General features: G+C 38.9%; 5 protein-coding genes across 8 annotated transcripts in view; 1 reads left to right on the plus strand and 4 right to left on the minus strand.

The window, feature by feature from the left end:
* LOC131684853 (uncharacterized) overlaps window positions 1–359 on the minus strand; it is a 28,135-nt gene extending 27,776 nt beyond the window's left edge. The window contains exon 1 of one of the 3 annotated variants that reach the window (XM_058968068.1): window positions 151–359. In XM_058968068.1, the coding sequence (XP_058824051.1) occupies window positions 151–194 (44 nt within the window). In that variant the 5' untranslated portion in view covers window positions 195–359. The other 2 variants (XM_058968072.1, XM_058968071.1) reach the window with 2 other exon arrangements.
* Window positions 360–1,028: 669 nt separating this feature from the next.
* On the minus strand, window positions 1,029–2,129 carry LOC131684855 (uncharacterized). The gene is made up of 2 exons (XM_058968074.1): window positions 1,970–2,129; window positions 1,029–1,822 (listed from the first exon to the last, which is right to left on the minus strand). Exons 1-2 carry the CDS (start codon window positions 2,106–2,108, stop codon window positions 1,284–1,286), a joined length of 678 nt encoding a protein of 225 aa, XP_058824057.1. The 5' UTR covers window positions 2,109–2,129; the 3' UTR covers window positions 1,029–1,283.
* A 103-nt stretch (window positions 2,130–2,232) lies between these two features.
* On the plus strand, window positions 2,233–3,245 carry LOC131684854 (very-long-chain (3R)-3-hydroxyacyl-CoA dehydratase hpo-8-like). The gene is made up of 3 exons (XM_058968073.1): window positions 2,233–2,460; window positions 2,519–2,639; window positions 2,701–3,245. The coding sequence occupies exons 1-3, from the start codon at window positions 2,384–2,386 to the stop codon at window positions 3,190–3,192; spliced, it is 690 nt and encodes a 229-aa protein (XP_058824056.1). The 5' UTR covers window positions 2,233–2,383; the 3' UTR covers window positions 3,193–3,245.
* An 11,665-nt stretch (window positions 3,246–14,910) lies between these two features.
* LOC131684856 (very-long-chain (3R)-3-hydroxyacyl-CoA dehydratase 2) lies at window positions 14,911–16,496 on the minus strand. 2 transcript variants are annotated; one of them, XR_009304691.1, is made up of 4 exons: window positions 16,155–16,496; window positions 15,973–16,093; window positions 15,164–15,897; window positions 14,911–15,018 (listed from the first exon to the last, which is right to left on the minus strand). XR_009304691.1 is itself a non-coding variant. In XM_058968075.1 (3 exons), the coding sequence occupies exons 1-3, from the start codon at window positions 16,223–16,225 to the stop codon at window positions 15,409–15,411; spliced, it is 681 nt and encodes a 226-aa protein (XP_058824058.1). In that variant the 5' UTR covers window positions 16,226–16,496; the 3' UTR covers window positions 15,142–15,408. The 2 variants fall into 2 exon arrangements, 1 of the variants encoding a protein (XP_058824058.1); XM_058968075.1 differs by lacking the exon at window positions 14,911–15,018 and having other exon boundaries at window positions 15,142–15,897.
* Window positions 16,497–17,540: 1,044 nt separating this feature from the next.
* LOC131684857 (large ribosomal subunit protein eL30) lies at window positions 17,541–18,525 on the minus strand. The gene is made up of 4 exons (XM_058968076.1): window positions 18,451–18,525; window positions 18,305–18,358; window positions 18,093–18,238; window positions 17,541–17,826 (listed from the first exon to the last, which is right to left on the minus strand). Exons 2-4 carry the CDS (start codon window positions 18,323–18,325, stop codon window positions 17,643–17,645), a joined length of 351 nt encoding a protein of 116 aa, XP_058824059.1. The 5' UTR covers window positions 18,326–18,358; window positions 18,451–18,525; the 3' UTR covers window positions 17,541–17,642.
* Window positions 18,526–20,930: the final 2,405 nt, after the last annotated feature.

The following is a 20,930-nucleotide window of genomic DNA, read 5'->3' on the forward strand; positions in this document are numbered from 1 at the left end:
CAAATTACCAACCACTGACTGGATCTTAAACACACGCGTTTTTTTTCTTCTCTAAATTTTTTCGACTGCGACGCAGCGCGTCCGAAATTCTGATCGTTTCGGATGCTGGAACAACACTAAGCTACTAAATACTTGCGTAGAAAAACTTACACTGTCTTGGCACGCCCAGATATCAGATCCGAATTTGCTTGCATCGCACGGTGGGAAAAGATGCGAGTGAAACATAAAGACGCTGACGGTCCCCTCCAAACCCCCGTACAGACTGAACACTTTAGTGCCGAGCGACCTGTGTTCCCGTCACCTCTATACCGAGCTACAGTGCATACGTACGTACTATAAAGTCGAAACCGGACTGGCCGTAGTCGACGCGTACAAAGTATTGGCAGCAGACCGCATAACTGTCCGCTCCACACAACCATCATAAGGCCAAACGGCCGAGCGGCTCTGTGTGTATGTAGGCCCCTTTACCCGTATTAACTTCCCTTGCTGACGACGCCGACGGTGGTGTGTGGTGAGGTGTGTCACCTGTACGGCTGTAGTTGTAGCTTACCTAGTAGTTTTCTGTGGCACGCGATTGATGTCTTTTCTTTTTGAATGAACGCATACCTGTGCGAATGCGGGGGTCCGCAGTCCACACCTTTACAAGCAGCCTTTCCGTGAAGTTATTCATTAGGCTAAACTTATCATTCAATTAGGCTGCCAACCCTGCGGATTTGAAACAATGGTCGTAGTGGTGATGGCTACTTGGATTTTGACAGATTGCGTCTATCGCAATTAGACCGAGTTCATTACGATGAATTTCCAGACAGACCAGTAATGTTTTATTAATTGATTGTCCGGAGATGACCTGTTGCTCATTAAACGAACGAAATGGCATTTTTTGCACAGCAAATTTAGAGACTGTCATCTTCCTAATCTCAGCTAACAAACGTTACTTTTTCTGAGATCTCAAATGTTCACATCTCGACAAACGTTGCAAACAAACTAAAATTTAGTAGAAAAATTTCTGTTCTATTTATATTAAGAAAAACTTTTATTTTCGTAAAAATCTTCATTCTTTTAATAATATTCGTTTCTGAGTAAATGCACTCCTATCTTAGACATGCGGTCCGCTGTTCGCGGGTTGGACGGAATGTGAAGCCTTCTCGTAGAATCCTAGCCTATTAAATTAGTCCGAGCGATAATTGATACCGTCTTGCAAGAGATTACGAATGCGCTAAGTCTAGTGGTTAAAAAAAATTGGACTCCATAACTGCTTACTATACAAGCCTAGCCTAAAGCGTTCAGATATCCGTGTGTCCTCCACGGTACTTTCGTTCATCCATGGTGTAGGCAGCCATTTCCGAATTCGCAATGTTGTTCAACCGCCGATAGGTCGCCCTCCGTGCTTCCACGATGAACAGAATTCCTGCCGGGAAAAGGGCAAACACTCCCACCACTCCAACGGCGAATGCCCATCCCATGTCGTTGTGTTCCCAGTTTGGCATCCAGTCCCGACTGTCACCATAGCACCCGAACGTAACAACCGCAATAAATCCGCAGATGGCGCCAACCACCATCGTCGTCCCGTTGGTCAGCAGCAGCATAATGTACCGATCATTATCCCTCGAGCAGCCCAGAAACAGTAGGGTCATTACGACTCCCATCAGCAACAGGGTAAAGCAGAGCGTGAAAAAGAACTGCACCGCAATGAAGAACCCAGGTAGTATGTAATCATGCAATATGTAGTACTCTTCCTCGAATATCCACATACAGCCAGTGAAGCGTGTATTGTAGAACCGATGGATGTCCTGGAAATCGTTCAAGCATAGCTCCCACAGTCCTAAAACAAAATAAAAGCTTGTTTACGTTTCCTAATCCCATCGATAACCAACACCAGTAACTAACGAATTCATCAATGGCGACACACCCTGCCATTGGGAACCCCGAATTAGCACACCTGCCCGCAGATTAATCCGGTCGTACTTACCGAGATTGGTGAATTTCGGATGGGACAGCTTTCCATCGGTCTGGAGCCAGTAGGGGGAACAGAATGCGATCACGATCAACAGGAACGCAAACGCCGTAAATCCGACGGCAAATTTTCCCGTCTTGGTACTCGCTCCCATCTTGATGCAATTGATGACAAAACTGAACAAACTCAATGACAGCAGCGAGGGTCAGTGAAGCAATGAATTCGATGAATGAACTGGTCCGGATTTAGTTTGTGCATGTTGGTAGCCCTGGCTTTTTGTTTTGCAACGCAAATATGATACAGAAATCATTCCGTGTTTTGGCTGGGTGACCGGCTTTTGAACTGTGTCGAAAGAGCAAACGTTAAATATTCGTAAAAGAAACTAAAATCATTTCCTGTTCTACCGAGACGAGCCTTTCGGTGTCGGTAATGGCGAATCAAAAGCAGGAGCAATCTTCTATAGTGAAGTTGTATCTTATTCTGTACAACAGTGTCCAATTTTTAGGGTAGGTAAAATCATTTGTTTATCAACCGTTCGTATATTCAATCAGTTTCGAAAAGTAGATGGTTCTACATTTACGTACAATTTGTGATGCACTATTTGGTGGATGGCCAGACAACGGATACCCTCTGGAGTCGCGTCGGAACAGCGACGTACTATTTTCAACTGCTTACTATTTTTGAGGTACATAAATTAGCATAGTAATCAAAGGTAACAATTATATAACTTCTCCCATCCCCACCAGGTCTTCCACGCAATTTTCCGCCTAGTTCCCAGCAATGCTCTAATCACGCTGCTACAGGTTGCCGGTCGCTGTTTGGTCGTTGTCGGTGCTATCGATGCAACACCTACCGGGAAACTATCGCCCGGTTTACCGATCGCTTTGTTCTGCTGGAGTCTCACGGAAACTATTCGCTACAGTTACTATGTGCTGCATCTCGCTCTGCCAAAAGTTCCACCCTTCATGAGCTGGCTGCGCTATACCATCTTTATTCCACTGTACCCGGCGGGATTTTTCGGTGAACTGTTGTGTTTTTACTGGGCTCAGAGTTACATCCGCGAAACGGACATGTGGGGCGTGTCGATGCCGAATCGGTACAACTTTAGCTTTTCGTTCTATTATTTCGTGTGGATGATGGCCATTGGATATCTGCCGATGTTCCCGCAAATGTATCTGCACATGTTTTCCCAGCGCAGCAAGGTCCTGGGCGGTCGGGAGAGTCAGAAGGCTAAGTAAATTTGCCAGAGTCTGGAATTGTTTACAGTGTTTATTCAGGTAAACACTCAAATTGTTTTCAATTAAGTTAATAAATCTTAACATGAAAATGTTTTAAAATAAAAAACATGTATTTTTCCTTCCGCCAATTTCTATATACTAATTCTGTGACATGCACTATTGATTATGTTACAATGTACGCTATAATGAATTGGACTTCGTTAGCATGACAAACATGCTTATAATGTTTTGAAAATTTCAGAGATAATTGATCAAAATCGAGTAAATTCCATTATTAACTCTATTGACATATGAGAACCTAAGAACGGACTAAGTGCAATGAAATGTGAAGTGGTTGTTGATGAAAACAAATTTTAAGACGATTCAACACTGAACACTGCCATCTTCCAATAAAAGCAAAGTACGGTGTGAAAAAGTGGAATTTTATAAATTTGGCCTTTCCGTTAAAAGTTGATAGGAATTTTTCACCCATAATCTATGCATTTGTAGACCGCAGGTTGAAGTATTTTTTGCTCGTTGTTGGTATCATAAAATTGAATTATTCGTTAAATTGGGCTTCAAAGAAAGAGCATAGAAAAAATACAATGATCATATTAATATATTCAGCGTGATAACTTTTGTTTCTTAATTTTGTGTCTAGCTTTCAACCATTTTGAAATGCTGTCCACTATTTGTGTGTATTCAATTGAAATTTTCTCCCATTCTTCTAAAAAATTCTGATACAATACACTGAAGAAGGCTGCAAGTCGTAGCCGAAATAAGTATCTGTAACAGAAAAGTGCAATTTTGCATTCATAGTGGTATTAAAACGAAAGACAACGGTAAAAGTGTTTAATATAACATTCCACTAAGTCGCTCAAAACAGTGCTTTTGTTAAAGTGGTAAAAAAATTCGTTGTAAATCAAATTTGTAAATTTCGCTCCTTTTCATCCAAATACTTCCAAAACTTTTTAATTAGCCTATGAACAGGGTCATTTCATTGGATTACCGATAACTTTTAAACAACACGCAGAAAAAAATGTTGTAAAGCCAAACAATTATGATTTTACATCAAACAAATTTTGATGTTGTATATAGGCTAACCATTTATTGGATTAATTTCAAGAAGTATAACTATCAGTTCAATCTCTCAGGTTTCTTTGGAACAACCTTCATCTTTTATTGAAGCAAAAAAGTTTTGGATATATTAAACTATCTACCATTGGATTGAACTTCAATTTCTATAATTACAACAAACAATGCCAATAATATCAAATAGTCAGAATTATTGTTTCAATAAAAATTTTCGTTGAAACAACTTTTTCGTATGATCAGTTCAACCGAAACCGTTTATTGTTTCAATAAAAGATTGACATTGTTTCAACTGAAACAAAGTTTAGAATAAAAAATAGATTTGTTGAGCTAATAAAATTTTGCGTTTGGCATAATAATCCAATTTATTAAATAAACATTTATTTGCGACATAAATACAATTTTATTTGAAATTGCGGTCGCCAATCTAGGGTATTTTCAGCACAGACTTTGATGTTCTCTCCAACGTTTCGACTATATTAATCTAGATAAAAAAGGCAAAACGCTGAAGAGAACACCGAAACGTGTTCTGCAAATATCAATAGACTGGTCGCCCAATTTCAAATAAAATCATAACCTAGACAATTTCAACATACATTTATGGTTTTTATGCCGCTAAGAACATATGATCACCATGGCCTGAGAAAAAGAATTAGATTTTTTTGCTGCTGATGGATTTTGACCACTTTCAATTACCCTCCGAACACAGATATGATAAATCTTTTTTGCGGCTTGAATGTTTCATATTCCATATTTCATCCTGTCAGAACACGACGCACTAAATTTTTCTCCACTTGTGGCCCAACGCTGTAATCTGCTTTTTTTTGGGTTCACGTTGTAACATCGGCTCCGGTCCGGTCAACAGATATAGAAATGCGAGTTAAGGGCGATAATATCCATCCAACCAATTTGGGAATATGTGTCTAAATATCCGCGGTCCAGCTATCTCTTAATTGTTGTAAGTTTGGCAACTTGAAAAGCCAAAGCTGTAACTAAAGGTATGAACTGAAAGAAACATCCAGTTAGCATAGAAGAACCAGGGGTTTTGCACAACGCTAACTTACCAAAATTCGTCCCGAAAGCTGGACATAATTCTACCAAATTAACCCGGGTGAAAAAATCGCTTTCCTTGAGTTGACATTTTTAAACACACAGTCAAATGTAACGATCTAAAGCAGATTGAAGCAAATTGATTTTTCCCAGTGTTGGAAAATACATGCCGGCATGTAGAAGGTTTCCTTTCGCTACTCGTTATCGAATCGCCGTTCACTGGAAAAGTTGTGTGGGTATTGCTCACTCTAAAGTTGTCAAAACAAAGTAGAAAACGATATCGAAATGAAAAGTTGAAACGATTACATCAACAATCTTATCATTAGATTTAACAAGAAAATTTGTTGAAGTTTTAACCAATATATTTGGATTCTTTTAACAAAAAGTTTTGTTTAGCATGAATATTTTTCTGGTTTACTGCAATCATTATTAGTAGGTTGTTTAGTTACAATGGTTTTTGTTGAAATAAACTTCACAAAAAATTTTGCGTGAATTATGAATGTACCATAAGCGTCTTTTGTACGCCTTCCCAAGTAACAATTGAAGTTTTATAGCACGCTACAAGTGCAATCTAAATTTTATCAGTGGCTATAAAACTACCATAAAACCTCAATTGTTACTAGAATTATGCTTTAGGTCCCATGATGGAAATTTTAGTATCAACAATTTCCAATAAAATGCACCATTTTACTGAAACTTTGTTTTAGAACTTTTTTTTAAGATATTCAAATTGAAATAACTATTCTGATCAATCATTTAATCGAAGAGGACTAAATTTCTAGCTCTTCCGCTGGGTATAGAATATATCATACCATAAATCCACCATCCCTGGGCGTAGGTAGCTACGCTAGGGGAAGATAGGTAAAACGCACTCCCTAAGGAAATATGTTCATTACTCAGCTATAGAACAGTAATTGAGAGAATTTAATTGATAATACCGTTTAGCCTACAATATCTCTTTGAAAAATAAACAGGGCAGAAAGCACCTGTGCGGGTCAAAATGCACCATAACAACAGGGAATAATGCACTACAATAATGGGAAAGAATGCACCGCAATAACGGGGCAGAATGCTCGGTGAACAAGCAAGTAGTTATGTTTTCTGTCGGGATATCACAAAAGTGAGCCATTAAATAGCCTTAGGCAATTATTAGGTTTTTAGAACGATTTTTCTGTTTACGATAAAAAAACAGCAAGATCAAACCCGAATATTTGGTAACCATTCCTGTAAGATAACCGCAATTGTATTTGGACCTTAAAAAACCATTCCCTGAAGTTTCCTCTTATCATTAGCGAAACGATAAACCAACGCTACCAGCAATCATATTGACTATTCCACTTATGGTCAGCGCCACTTGTACCATTTGCCGAATAGGTCGTTAAGTAACGTTACCATTCAAAAATGCCAATTTCCTCAAACAAATTTTAGGGGATATTATAAGGGGAATGGTGATCTTATAATCCATTTTTGCGGTACAACATTGTTATTGGATATAACAAGGTACATTAAACATTCTACCATAAACATTTCTTCACCATGCTGTGCGATTAGTATAATCTTACACTACACACAATTCATTTAATGTTTTTTACAATATGACAAATCGTGACGCAAAACAAACATGGTACCATACCACAAATCGTTTCGATCATTTGGTGTATTGTAACCACAGATAACCATTTCTCGAATAGTACAGTTATAGTTTTCGAGTGACACTATGCGATGGGCAAAATGTGATGAGTGTGTATAATAAACTACTTTATCGACACTATCAAATGCGGCTGATGTAAAAAGAACTGTATAAATGTTTTTTTTCTGATTCACCCAAGAGCCTCTCCCCCTTCCCCCTCAACAGTTCGAATAACTTTTTTTATTCAATCGATTTATGGTAATCTGTGATTTGATTGCATGCCGTCCTCCATGTTCGGTTGTTGACATCTTATGGTGGTGGTACTGCCGCTTTTACCAATTGAGCTATTTCTGTAATCTTGTGGAACGTATTTTGATCTTCATAATAATCTAGCCACAATCGACTTTAGGAAGAGGGTAAATCGACATGTTATATACTAATAAACTGTTGATGATTACGAATGACCATGATTGTAAGAGCTGAATAATTACGGAGCATACCGTATATGATTGGAACTTCAAATCAAATTTTCGCTTAATTTTCCTTGAATTGGTTTAAGAGGAGGTTTGCGAGCCTTTCGGTGATGGTGAGCCGTGTGTTTGATACAATACTTTCATATATAATATATAAACCGTTGAATCTGGTTGGTTAGGCAAATCGAGAATCTGGATGATGCATCCGTTATTAGAATTGACCATCTCTCCTCGTCTTGACAGGTGTAGCAACTTCCGGCAGCTGTGTACTTACGTTGTTAAAAAGACTCATGATGTATACGAAAAATATAATACATTTACATTGATCCACTTAAGAAAAAGGTATAAGCTCGGGTATTAGAGGATGATTGAAATTCTTGAGTTGCTAGGACTGCAATACATGGTATTAGCCCTTCTTTAGAAGTCCCTCCTAAATTCGTGAAGCTCCTTCCTACTAACAGAACTTTTTAAACGGCAGTGTTACGATGTGATATATTTTTGCCATATACGAAATTTAATTATGATTAGTTTTACCATTTTGCTGAATGTGCTTATAAACAAATTGTTGCTATTATTGACAGCCTTGTGGATTCATTTCACCTTTTACAGAAATGTATGAAGCTTTAGATTTTGTCCAAAAACGAAACCTGTACGCCAAAAATTAAATTTGGAATTTCTTTTATCCAACCTAAATAATCTGATTTCCACTTGGTAAAAAATAATAATAAAGTATTAAAGCACTTTATCCGTGGATAAATTATTATTTTTTCCTAATGAATATGTGCAATAAACAAAGATTCGTTATTTCATTTTAACAACACATTCAATTCAATATAAAGGATTATTGAAAACTGTAACCAAACGATTCGACTTGAGGTGAACATTATGGTAATCTTGTAAGGAAATTGTAACGATACACGTTTTTCTTTAAAGGAAACCTTACAGAACAATATGAAAACGACTACCATCATTGTGACTTCAATTCAAATCGTTTCGATATATTTTTTAATAATCCTGCGGAAGCACCTCAATTCTTTTCTAACATACAATATTATATTATAACCATTCCCTATATTGTAACAATAACTCGTATCTTCATTCTATAATTTTACAGGAAAACGCATTTATCGTAATATCATAAATAGACCTTAACGTATGTGGTTACCATAGCACTTATGATTTTTGTATAATATGGAGGATTCCAGATAAAGTTTTTATTTATGCGGGAAGAAGAAGGCATTTTGCCTCCTAATGAGCAAAGTCATAAATTTAGCAAAAAGTGAATTATGTAGAAGATTTTTCATGTATAGTGTTGTAGAAAACAGATCTGGAATACACTGATATTATAGTAAAACAGCATTTATAAGAGCTGAAAATATAGAGGGGTTGGCGTAGCGTAGTTGGTAAATCGATTACCTTGTACGCAACGCAGTTGGGTTCAAATCCTGACCTCGCACATAGGGTTAGAAATTTTTCATAAGAGACTTTTTTAGAACGAAGAGGCGAATGACAAACCTCTATTATCTAAATAAAAAAGAGAGCTGAAAATTATAGTAAAACAGCATTTATAAGAGCTGAAAATTCTTTTTGCGCTAGCCATAATAATTACATGAGAAGAGCATGTTATTATATTTTGTTTATTTCTTGGGCTGCTGTTGATATAAGGGTAACAAACTTTGACAGTGTATATTTACTATTGCGGACGTCCGGCTGGTGTTTCCTTTTTCTGGAAATTTTCAGCAACTTTCAATGTGAGCAAGGGGTGCATTTTGATTCGGAGATGCGTTTTACCCCATCTTCCCCTATAAGCTTTTTACGATCAGGTCAGAGTTCAATTTTCTCCACTCAATATTCCGATACTGGGTTTTAATGTAGAACTGTTTCAAATGAAATCTTCTTCTTGCATAATTCTACCCAGTAAAGCTCAGCCGGAATTGAACTGGAATTCTGGCTGGTTCCAGTTCGTACACGGGCTCCAGTGACACAACCGATTCTAACTAGAATCGGTTGTGTCACTGGAGCCGGAATACGAACTGGAACCAGCCAGAATTCCAGTTCATTTCCGGCTGAGCTTAACTGGGTAGGCGTTTGGGTCTTGGGACCATAAGACAGTTTCGGTTCATATTCCTCGTCGGCAAACAGAACTTCTGTGCTTACTATCGAGACATCACTCGGTAAAAGCCAGTTGTTTAGTGTTTACGCAAAACGTGTGACTTTTTGGATTTTAGTGTCTAACTAGTGCTAATTTGGGTACCAGTTTAGATACATCGTCTAACTAGACACCCAGTTGGTGCTAGTTACTGACGAGAACAAAACAAAAACCATACTTTATGTAAGGTATTGTGTCCTTATGCACAAAAAAATTGGTCCAAAATTTTCCCATTTGGGAATTTGCATAATCTCCCGACGTTAATGTTGGCTGCTCCTGCAGCGATCCATAACTGTTGGCCAGTGAGAAAAGCTTTGCTCCTTTGTTGGAACCTCCCTAGCGACTGTGACGACGAATAATCGATATTTGGCACCGCTATATGCAGACATTGCCGCTTTCCAGCCTGCTTCGCGCTCTACTTCTTCTGTTAGCTGTGGCTGAGGGCAATCCTTGATCGGCTTCGGCTTATTCTCCACAACGAGAGTGGACGGTGCTGTTGGATTTTTGTCTTTAGCCAGGGGAGTGAATTTCCACACCTATCTAAATCGACAAAACGGGTTACAAAAGGGAAAATTACTGCTTAATGAGCAAAGCTCTAAACAGTGGTGTACATTATGCTTTGTCAAAACAAACCACTAAACAATGATTATGAGTCTATTTTGATAATTGATACCTCGACGAGTTAAAAATGAAATAGTTTTTTCTTGTCTTATTTAAACTACTTAGCAGATAGGTCTTCACTATGCTACATTTCCGCCTAAGGAGAAAAAATTGGATAAGCACCAAAATTTCTCACTTGGGCGAAAGGGGGGGAAGGGGTTGAATCCTCAACCCCCACTGGTTTCAAATTAGAACTTACGCAGATCCATCACATCCAAAATGCTGCACACAAGAATAATTTGGATAAATCTATTTCAGACTTCAGTGATAGGTTTCAATAAATATTCTCGATTTTGCATTGTTTATGTGACGTTTACACTAGGAAAACTCATAGTAAGAGAACTGCGGAGAGAAAAACAGCTTTTTTGGCAACGTATGCCCCGGCATTGTATGACAACACGTCCAATGTTATAAGGATAGGCAATGTTCGATTGGATTCGTTTTTTGACAGCTAAACGCGAATCCAATCGATCCAAAATGGAGTATCCGCAGTTCTCTTTCTAGAGTTTTTCTAGTTTACACTATGGATGGCAAATTAGATGCTGGAACCAGCCGCTGGTAAGCCTGCTGCTGGCAATATGCACACTCTTGCTGGTATACTGGACGTAGAGCCGTAGCGTGGCCCTTTGGCGCCCTTGGCGAAATCTCAGTTTTGCGTGTTAACATTGTCATTCTTTTTTGTTCGACTTTCGAACAATGATTTTGTATGTACATGCAAATGGCTCCGCTCCCCTAAAGTAGTGATCATAAAGGCATTTGGAGTGTTGTCAGCGAATATGCCTCGGTGAACATGAATCCCCTCGAAGAAAGACTTCAGATATAAAGGTTTAGAGTATTTGACATAGACATGTAAATATAACATACGTTGTATAACATTCCACTGACAGAAACTCGAGAAGCAGTTGTTTCAGTTCGATAACACCAAGTTCTTTCGTGAACTGGGAGGGTCAAAGTAATGATACAATGCAGTCGGATGTTTCCTCATTTGTAGGTAATCACATAAAAAGTTTTGCTGACTTGACAGAACAGTTTCGGTTAAAACCGTTGGGAATGTCATCCCATGCGGACCCCTAGACTTACCACATATTTGCATTATTATCCTTTAGCTTGTCTTTCAATTTATTATACCTTCCACAATTTCTGTTCCTGCCTTCACATGCTTTAAGTTTTTACTTTGCGCCGGGCATAAATAAACTCTCCTGAAAAGACCCAAATTCTGACTTTCGGTTTAAAAACATTGATTGAACTCGGTTGGACCAAATTTGAGCTTCTTTCAGACCAAAGAAAATCCGTTAAGTAGTGTAAAGATTTTGAAAGAACTATCGCAGACATGACAACGGTGACAGATATCCCGAACGGTCGACCAGAATTATGATAGTCTGTCTAAAGCAAGCAGGGACTACCGCGTCTAAATGTCCGCTTACAATGTTGAGATCGAGGGTGGGGCCACCGATTCGAAATTGTGCGTAAATCTCCTAAAGCACGAAGTTGGCTGTTTCAAGGTCCGTTTGCTTCACTGTAGCGAAGGTTTTTGAATGGAAATCGCACTGGATGGGACAAAATTGTGTGTCCCTGCAAACTCTCATCGGATGAACTTTGGTGTTAAATTATGTCTTTTTCGACAATAATTGTCTGTCTGTTCGGATGTTGTGCCGAGACTCGTGAGAATGACTCTTGCATTGAGAATGCTGAAAACTAGCTATCTATTATGAGAGGGTCCATATGATCTAGGGTTCCGGGAATCTAAAGCTTTCCCTTTAATGGTCCGTTTACATTAGTGATGATTGCCATCTGCTGATATAAGCATGCTGACAATCAGCGTCCTACCAGCAGAATGTAAACGCTAGTAATTACCAGCATGAAAATTTCTGATGTTTCTGAATTTCATGCCGGCAAATGATGCTGGTAGATAAATCTAAGATGGCGCAAAGAGAAAAAAAAAAAGATTTTTTCGCTCGTTTTTCTTTATTCAACCATCCAAATGCGTTTGAGTTTATGAAATATCTGGTAGTTTGCAAGAATATGTCAATTAAATGCACCCAGTTAAGCTTAGCCGGAAATGAACCGGAATTCTAGCTGGTTTCAGTTCGTATTCCGGCTCCCGTGACATAACCAAATCTAGTCAGAATCGGTTATGTCACTGGAGCCGGAATGCGAACTTGAACCAGCCAGAATTCCAGTTAATTTCCGGCTGAACTTTACTGGGTATATTTTTGCGAACTTTCTGCTATAGTATTTTGATCAATTTTCATATATCGCCAGCATCTAATCTACCAGCAAGAGTGTAAGCATTTCCAGTGGCTGACACCAGCATCTAATTTGTCATCCATTATATAAACGCTACATGAACATCGTGTGTTTTCATTTTTTATGTTTGAATTATCATCTAGGTTGTCATGTATACATGATTGATATTGGCATAGCAAACGTGATGGCAAGAAATGACGTACATCACGTGTGAACAGGCACACGAGAAATGCGTGTAACTTATCCCGACGGAACGGTGACGTTCCGTTGACGTTGACGGAACCTGATGTATCGTCTGAATCATCCTTTATACTTCAATGCTCTGATTCACAGTAGGCGTGCTCTCGTCTGTAATATGTCGCTTTTTTCACTGTTGGTTTTCTCCCGTACATTCTCACAGAAAGAAATATGTTTTCACATACAGTAAATCGGTAATGTTAGTTTGTCAGCTAATCGTAAAGTGATTAATTGTACCTGGACAATTTGGTTTACGTGTCCCCAAAAAATTAAATTATTTATCTCAAGGTGAGAGGGAGGTCAAAATAAGATCGACTCCTCGGCTCAAGCTATATCCATCAGACACTTCGACCGGGCCTTGTGTAATCTTCTTCCGGGCCAAAGACAAAAAGAGTTTGAATTTTTTACTGATTTCTCGAGTTCTGACGGAACAATATTCGGTCGTGACAGAAATATCGAAAATTCGCCCTGATCAGCTTCGGATGGTGGTAAATAGTTTGAAGCAGGCAAATGATATTACCTTTACAAAGGAGTATAGAGTATATGTACCAGCTAATCGGGTTGAAATCTGCGGGGTCGTCTCCGATTCTGATTCTGATTTAAAGACCCTTTGCTTCAGGCAGTAAAGATACTGGAGTGCAAACGTTTGCATTCAGCATCAGTCGCAGTTGACGGGAAGAGTACATATGTCAATTCAGGTTCCTATCGGGTGACCTTCGCAGGTTCTGCTCTACCCAACTACCTTTTCTTCGTCACGGTTCGTCTATCTGTTCGCCTTTACTAATTACAAATAACTGGGAGACACAGCTTTCCACTGTAGCAATAAGGTTAGTTGTGGGAAATGCCGTGGGATTTATTGTTTATTCAGAAAAGTTACTTCAAATTCAACAGTAATTCTTCAAAAGGGCTAATGAGACTTTTGTAAACAAACTTATTTCGCTCATTATTCCGCTACCGAGTTGAATTTCATGAAAAATACACATGAATCAACATCTTTATCCTTGGTAGAATCAATTTCAAATGTTTTCTGTGTTGAAATGATAACAAATTAGGAGAAATCAGCAAAACAAAAGTTTGTTTACAAATCTTATTAGCCCTATTCAAATGTTGATATGGAATTGATTGTTTCATAGCTTTGTAGAAAATTATGTAACTAAATTTCACATATCTAAAAAATTGATACTTTGAATACCTTAACCACAAGAACTACCCTAATTCAGTTAACATAAAAAATCGGTTAAAAAGCACAAAGAAAGTTTGCCGAAGGTACCATACATCTAACATCACCGATTTCAGCGCAAGCAGGTTTATCTTCCTACATCCGACTTTGGGACCATAGTGAATTTTGTTCGCGAGAATGATTATCACGACATCCAGCATGTTGTTTGGCTTTGTGCCGCGTACTGTGTTGCCAGGTCCCAGCTAATAGAGTTCTTTCGGGTCTGAGGTACATGTCCGGCCTCTACATGTTTCTTATCTATACATTTTTGAAAACTATTAATGATCAAATTTAGTGTAATTTTCGTTCTCTCATTCACAGTAAAGCTCTCGAACTCTCGTTATATCTACAAGATGTTTCTGCAGCACGAGACGACGGCGCACACCCTTCGGTGATAGCCACCTAACCACAGCAACCATAGCTTCCAAGCCTATGAAGTTGTGAACACCATAACAGCATAAATTTGCCTAGAAATATCCAAAAATGACCCTCCCATCGCCCCTATAATCACACGCTACCACTACACCAAAATGTACATAAAACCGTACAAAGATTAACCAGCCAACGGCAATGCCAATCAGATTAAATGTATCCCATTTCTTACCAATCGCTTCACTAACATGGGGGGTCAGGTGTGTTTTTTCAATTCGTCTCATCAGTAACTTGCACCAACTGGGGGACCAGTTAGACGATTAACCCAAACTAGAACCAAATTGGCGCCAGTTGAACACTAAAACCAAACAGCTAATATACCTGCATGAACGCCTCAGCCCCTCGATCTCTCGGAACTCAGGTAGCCTTGCTACAATCTGTCATCTTCGCGTTTTAGCGTTAATCTCTGGAGTACTACTGCCATTATCGATCGCAGCGTACTCGTTCATCAGAAGATATTGAATCGAACTATGCACAAGAGAACTATAGTGGGAAATATAACACGAATTTGGTTTCTAAATGATACAAAAGTAAGCACATTTAGTTTATTTTGCACAGTATTCGAGAAAAAAACATGTAACATATTATACTTTAACAGGTCAACAGTAGCTCATTCGTTGCTTGCGTCAAGTGCGTCATTAACTTCCGCTGCAGATTCCTAGAGAAAACAATAAATTTATATTTCTGCAATCATTCATTTAATAGAATTGATAGAATAGTCCGTGATATTTACAAAGATTTTTGTGTACAGAAAGTTTTTGGAAAACTGAAACAAAGTATGTATGTTACGATATTTAACGTACTTTTATTCTTCATTCATACGTTTTCCTCCACCTGTCACGCTCTCAAGTCGCAATTGAGTGTGTATGGAATTTTGAGCATTAAATAGAGAAGGCGTGTTTAGATGCTTAAATGAAAAAAAAACCTTTCCACACTAAACGTAGTTTCGTTATTCATCTACTAGAGTGCCTTGTACCATTGAGTAAAACAAGAATCTGTTGAGACCTGTCCTGCAGAGTAAATTAGCAGGCCACACCATGCGAGTGTTCTATTTCACCTTCTGCTTGCTGCCGCCGCCCAAAATTTTCCGTCGCTGGGCAAACATGTGCAGATACATCTGCGGGAACAGTGGAATGTACAGCAGCATTACCAGCCACAGGAAGTAGAAGTACGAAAAGGTAAAGTTGTACGAATTGGGCATCTCAATGCTCCACTGCTTCGACTCGCGGACGTAACTCTGGGCCCAGTAGAAGCACAACAGCTCACCCGTCACCCCGATCGGGTAGAGTGCGATGAAGGTAGTGTACCGAAGAAAGATCAGTACGTGCGGAACCGCGTTCACCAGGTTCAGGGCGTAGTAACCGTACCGAATGATTTCGGTGATAGACCACGCGAGCAGAGCCAACGGAAGGCCAGGGGAAGACTTTCCTGTCGGAGTCGCCAGCACGACACCGCATACGACCATCACCCGGGATAGGACCTGGAATGTGGTAATGACCGGGTTGCTCGGAACAATTCGCGTGGCTGCGTGTATGATCTGTTGGCGAAAGCGATACGGAAAGAGCGAGATGAACTATTATTATCAGTGAAAGAGAAAGTTTTCCGATCTCACCTCAAGGACGGCTGCATTTTGGAAAATGATCACAGTAGTTCCTAGGTAATCCCAGAGAGGTTTCCCATTGCCGTTGTCGAAAGAGTAGTATGCAACGAGCTGGTAAAGCATGTAGGACCATCTATGGATGCAGGAATTAGAACTTGTTATCTATGGGAGAGCGAAATAGATAAGCTACTTACCCTAAGACCTGTGCACCGTTGTACAGTATGAGGTAGAGTTTGACCAACGGGGATGGTTCTTTGGGGGCCATTTTATCTATTGTATAATCAAGTGACCTTTGAGCTCACTGGCAAAAAATTGTTGCTGGATAATAACAGGAACCGACGAACACTATAAAGTTAGCAAAAGTAGCAACGTAATGCCACAAACCAACCAATCCACTCTCAACTCTGCACTGCTTGCGTACGCAGGGACTGACTGACAAACGATGGCTAAGCACGATTCAAGAGTTCATTAAAATGTAAATAACCGAGTGAAGAGAGCTGGAAAAGAAGAAGCAATCGTCGTGTTGTCAGCCGAATCGAGAGTGAATGAAATGAACACAAACACGGACCGTACACGTTCAATATATTGACGTATTGATGGAATTCCCCTCACGTCAATCCCATTTAAATGTTTTCATTACACCATCAATATTTTATTCAATACTCTTTAGTATTGACAAAAATATTGAACGTGCACGGGTCGCTATAAATTCATTACTCGATAGCTTCGAAGAGGTGGACAGTTATTTCTAGCTGTCTAGACGTACAGACGTTTAAACACTCTAAAACGTTTCAACACATTTTGGGTAGAAATGTATTGAGTCAAATTCTTTCCATTATTACATTAATAAATAAATTTTATTATATTTTTCAAAAAAATCTAAGTTTTGAAAATAACGTTATTGCTAATGAGAACCTCACCTTTACTTTTCTATCGCTTATTACCTTCCTTCGTATAATATTCGCACACATATCGAAGGGATGGTGGGATCAAAGGTTTTGAATCGTATATTAAGAGAATTAAAGGTAAAAGCGACCGTTCCATTGGAACAAAAAGTATACAAATTTACGCTCTCATTTGCAATAATGTTGTTTTGAAAAAAAGGCAGTTACTGTATTATTAAAAGAAGGAAGTGTCCAAATTTTCAGTTTTACAACTACGTAGCAGAATTTCCGGCGTTGAACATAACGCCTGAATATGCTTCGTTCAAATGGTTTAAACCGTGATAAATAATTTTGAAGAAATTACATCACATTTTTTCAATAAGGTCTTATATTTACTACCATTATTAGATAAGTCCTACCTGTTTTTCTGGGATAAATCTCTTGTCTCTATAATCTAGTATCAACTGCGAAACCAACGGAATAGGTCAAACCCCGTAAGCGCATGTACCAAAACATTGTTTCACAGAATACATTACGAATCAGTTATGCTGCACAAATCAACAAGAAATGAGCCAAATAATTGCACCATTTGAATTCCAGTAGCCAGGCCAACATTGAACGGAGACTGGCCACTGTATACATAGGATTTGTAATATTCATCACAGCCATTTCTTTCGAGAAACAAAATAAAAATAATCTCAGACCTCCTAAATACAGAGATGCTGCGCTTTATTAGTTTTTAAACGCATTTTACACCTAAACCATTCATTGAACATCAACAAATGAGCACCGCCGAGCTCACTGTCCAGCGGCCTGGGCCTCCGGCAGGGTACGAATGATATCCGAATCTCCGGCATCGGTAATCGACAGGGTACACACTCGGAAGTACTTGCCACAGGCCGTTCCCAGCTCGATGTTGTTACCGTTGTAGTGATGTACACCGGTCTTGGCCAACATAGCGTAGTACTCGATCTCGGACTTCCTGTGAATGTACAGGCAAAAAAACCACCGTGTTAGTATCCTAGCTACTTACCGGGAAGATTGATTTCCGTCAAACCTCTAGAGTCGCGACTTTGGAACCATCCTGGAAGTTGCCGATTACCCGTCCGGAGATTACTCCATAGCTTTCCCTTGGTAGTATTTTGGAAGCATACTTCTCAGTAGCAAGACTCCATATGGTTCCAAAATCCGATTCGGTCGAGCGGGAAATACTACTTCTCAGTAATCTCGTGGATGACACTACTTTACCTGAGATGTGGGGTGTTGTTGGCAATGATGATCAGTTTAGCTTTGCCCTGGCGGAGGGTTTTCAGTGTTTGCTTGTAACCCAGGCAGAATTTGCCGGATTTCATCACCAGCGCAAGGCGAGAGTTGATGCTCTCTAAAGCCTTTTTCTGTGAACGATATTAAACATAGGCTAAATGCACGTGGATTTTCATTGGAAGAAAATATCATTTTACCTGCTTCTTGGCGGTGACCATTATGGAGAAATTACTTCACACGTTCGACAACAGCTGAAATGTGAAGTTGTAGGTGATTATTTGGAATACGAAGCTACATAAAAAGGTAAAATTCATTATTTTGATACCCGAAATATCACACTTACGTCTGAACTTGACAAAGCCGGATGATGGAAAGATTGGTCGTAAACGTGCCAGGTACCAACTTGACGCAATTGACGTATGATGTCAAAAATATCGATGATCCCATGCAGCACACCTCGTGTTGTTTTTGCCCGATGAGACAGATTCTAACCCAACCCAGTAAACGAAAAACGACTAGGCAGATTAGGCTACCAGCATAGTTAAAAACCATTTTAACTTAGATTTTATTCAATGAATGTTACAATAGTTCTACAATATCCCCAATAGTAACGATGAATTGAATAGTTAAATTATAGAAGAACAATATGTGATATTGTACATGCTGACCATTCCATTCATCGTTACTATTGGGGATATTGTAGAACTATTGTTATACTCATTGAACGAAATCTTTAGTTAATATTGCAGGAACATTACAAAAGCAACACCTCTAATGGTTACTATATCCCATAACACAGGTTTATTGTTTGGACTATGTTAAATGGTTTTAGCTATGCGGGGCTGCTAACATAAATGGTCAGAATGGTAAGCACATAATTTATGTTATGGCTACCAGCACAAAAAATTAATTAATTAATTAGGCAAAATTATGTTATAATAAATTGATAATTTTCGAAATTTGTTTTCACAATAAGTGCTATTGTTGCACTATAGTAACCTATGGTTAACATGATCATTATAATAATAAAAACATATTATAACTATTTCCAATATTGTTCGTCAAAATCCTACCGTAGATTTATACGTTTTTATTTGTATAGTATCTCGCTAGAAAACTATATTTGAACTATACGAGAAAGAGTAGAAACTCGGAACTAAGCGACTATTTGTGGTATTGTATTCCCGAAAAAATGTTCGAAAAAAATCGTCGTTTTTGTATTGTAACATAACGCCATATTCCCCAAATGGTTATCCGGCTGAAAACACTACCCCAAATGACAGAAACAATTTACGGTATGGAGTTTATTGTCGAATCACAATATGACAAATTGTGGAAGAACAATAATACAAATAATCCATTTATTGTTCTCGTTTATGCAGGTATGCACGCCGACGAAGTCGATATAAGTAATGACTTTTACTGTGAGCCGTGTTTACCAACACTACCATTAAACTGTGAAGCAATGCTTGTAAACACGGCTCACAGTTAATGTCATTTTTATGACGACTTCGTCAGCGTGCATAGTCTAGTTATTGGATCTCCAACCTACCTAGTCATCAAATTTTCTGGCAGAGACTGTTCTGTTAGATTTCTGTCAGTCTTGGTTTGGCAGCCTTGTCAGATTTCTGCGCGCATTCTGTCGGGTTAGTTAAACTAGCGCGAAGTCGGTTTCGCTCGCGTTTTCTGGCAAATTTTGACAGGAACCGAGTAAAACTCTAGCATAACTCGGAAATAAACCGTGCAAAGATCCTGGCAATCCTTACCTGGTAGAATTTAGCACGAATCGAGTAAAACATCTGACATCTGAAGATGTATCAGGTAGCGTACAGAAAGCCTGGCCGTACATTCCTGGCTGGATTCGGGCAAAAAGTTAGCAGCATCGGTTAGTTTAACCGCTTCTGTTAGAAACGGTTGTTGCATTTGAGCCAGAATTCTCGCACATATCGCGCAAAATGCAGGCAGAAACTCTGCCAGAATCAATTTCGCTTTGCTAACTTTCTGTTTGCCACGGTGACTGGGTAGCATAGGATCCGCCAGCTCTGTCCCCAAAGTTCTTCTAAACAAGGTCCTAGCACGAGTCAAAACTGTTAGTGGTAGTGAAGAGAGACAGCCTATAAAACGTGACGTACCATACATCCTACGTGACGTCATGGCATAAGCCTATGGGCAGATCACTCTAGAAATGTATAACAAATTTGCATCAAATTAGAAAAAATGCATTTAATTTCCATTTTTGCATCAATTTTGCGCTCCCTCGCAGAAAAGTTTGTTTAACAAACGTCCTACGCTGATTCACTTTGTTTAACGTTCTGTTGAATGTAGGGCTATTTTTTGTAGGGTTTTGACGTCTTACACGCAACGCAAAATACATTATGAATTTTTATTTTGATGAAAAGAAATGCATTTAATTTAGCAGATTTATTAAAATGCTGTAACGAAAAATTGGCTTCACCCAAAACAGACAGAGAATGTCTAATAATCCCAAAACATATATATTTAATGGCAAGGGCTAATTTTTTTTTTTTTTTTCTTAAAATACGTTTATTTAGGCCCAAATGCTGTAGCTTAACGAGGCCGATAATTCATTTTTTTTTTATATTACATGTCACATGTTAGTGGGGGAAGGGAAAGCCGTATTTAGGGGCGGCTTGCTCCCCTCTTATGTTAGTAAAGGAAAAAGGTAGGAAGTGGGATACATATTGTGTAATTGACATCGTCGTTTGCTGATTGATCATTGTGGCGGATATGCACACTTTGTTGTAGTGTTGTAGTTTCCAGCCTGTAATCGCAGGGGCGAGGGGAGGGTCGATATTTCGGATA

This window comes from Topomyia yanbarensis, chromosome 2, assembly GCF_030247195.1.
Source record: "Topomyia yanbarensis strain Yona2022 chromosome 2, ASM3024719v1, whole genome shotgun sequence".
In the NCBI taxonomy this organism is placed as follows: Eukaryota; Metazoa; Arthropoda; class Insecta; order Diptera; family Culicidae; genus Topomyia; species Topomyia yanbarensis.

Bases quoted from the DNA above. Each gene is read 5' to 3' on its own strand.
- LOC131684857 (XM_058968076.1), bottom strand. From the start codon at position 18,325: ATGGTCACCGCCAAGAAGCAG. The intron at 18,239-18,304 runs GTAAAATGATAT...TATCGTTCACAG, and splicing joins TGGTCACCGCCAAGAAGCAG to AAAAAGGCTTTAGAGAGCAT. The intron at 17,827-18,092 runs GTAAAGTAGTGT...GTACATTCACAG, and splicing joins AACAACACCCCACATCTCAG to GAAGTCCGAGATCGAGTACT.
- LOC131684855 (XM_058968074.1), bottom strand. From the start codon at position 2,108: ATGGGAGCGAGTACCAAGACGGGAAAATTTGCCGTCGGATTTACGGCG. The intron at 1,823-1,969 runs GTAAGTACGACC...ATTTTGTTTTAG, and splicing joins TCCGAAATTCACCAATCTCG to GACTGTGGGAGCTATGCTTG.
- LOC131684854 (XM_058968073.1), top strand. From the start codon at position 2,384: ATGGCGAATCAAAAGCAGGAGCAATCTTCTATAGTGAAGTTGTATCTT. The intron at 2,461-2,518 runs GTAGGTAAAATC...TTCGAAAAGTAG, and splicing joins AACAGTGTCCAATTTTTAGG to ATGGTTCTACATTTACGTAC. The intron at 2,640-2,700 runs GTACATAAATTA...CATCCCCACCAG, and splicing joins AACTGCTTACTATTTTTGAG to GTCTTCCACGCAATTTTCCG.
- LOC131684856 (XM_058968075.1), bottom strand. From the start codon at position 16,225: ATGGCCCCCAAAGAACCATCCCCGTTGGTCAAACTCTACCTCATACTG. The intron at 16,094-16,154 runs GTAAGTAGCTTA...CTGCATCCATAG, and splicing joins AACGGTGCACAGGTCTTAGG to ATGGTCCTACATGCTTTACC. The intron at 15,898-15,972 runs GTGAGATCGGAA...TTTCGCCAACAG, and splicing joins AAAATGCAGCCGTCCTTGAG to ATCATACACGCAGCCACGCG.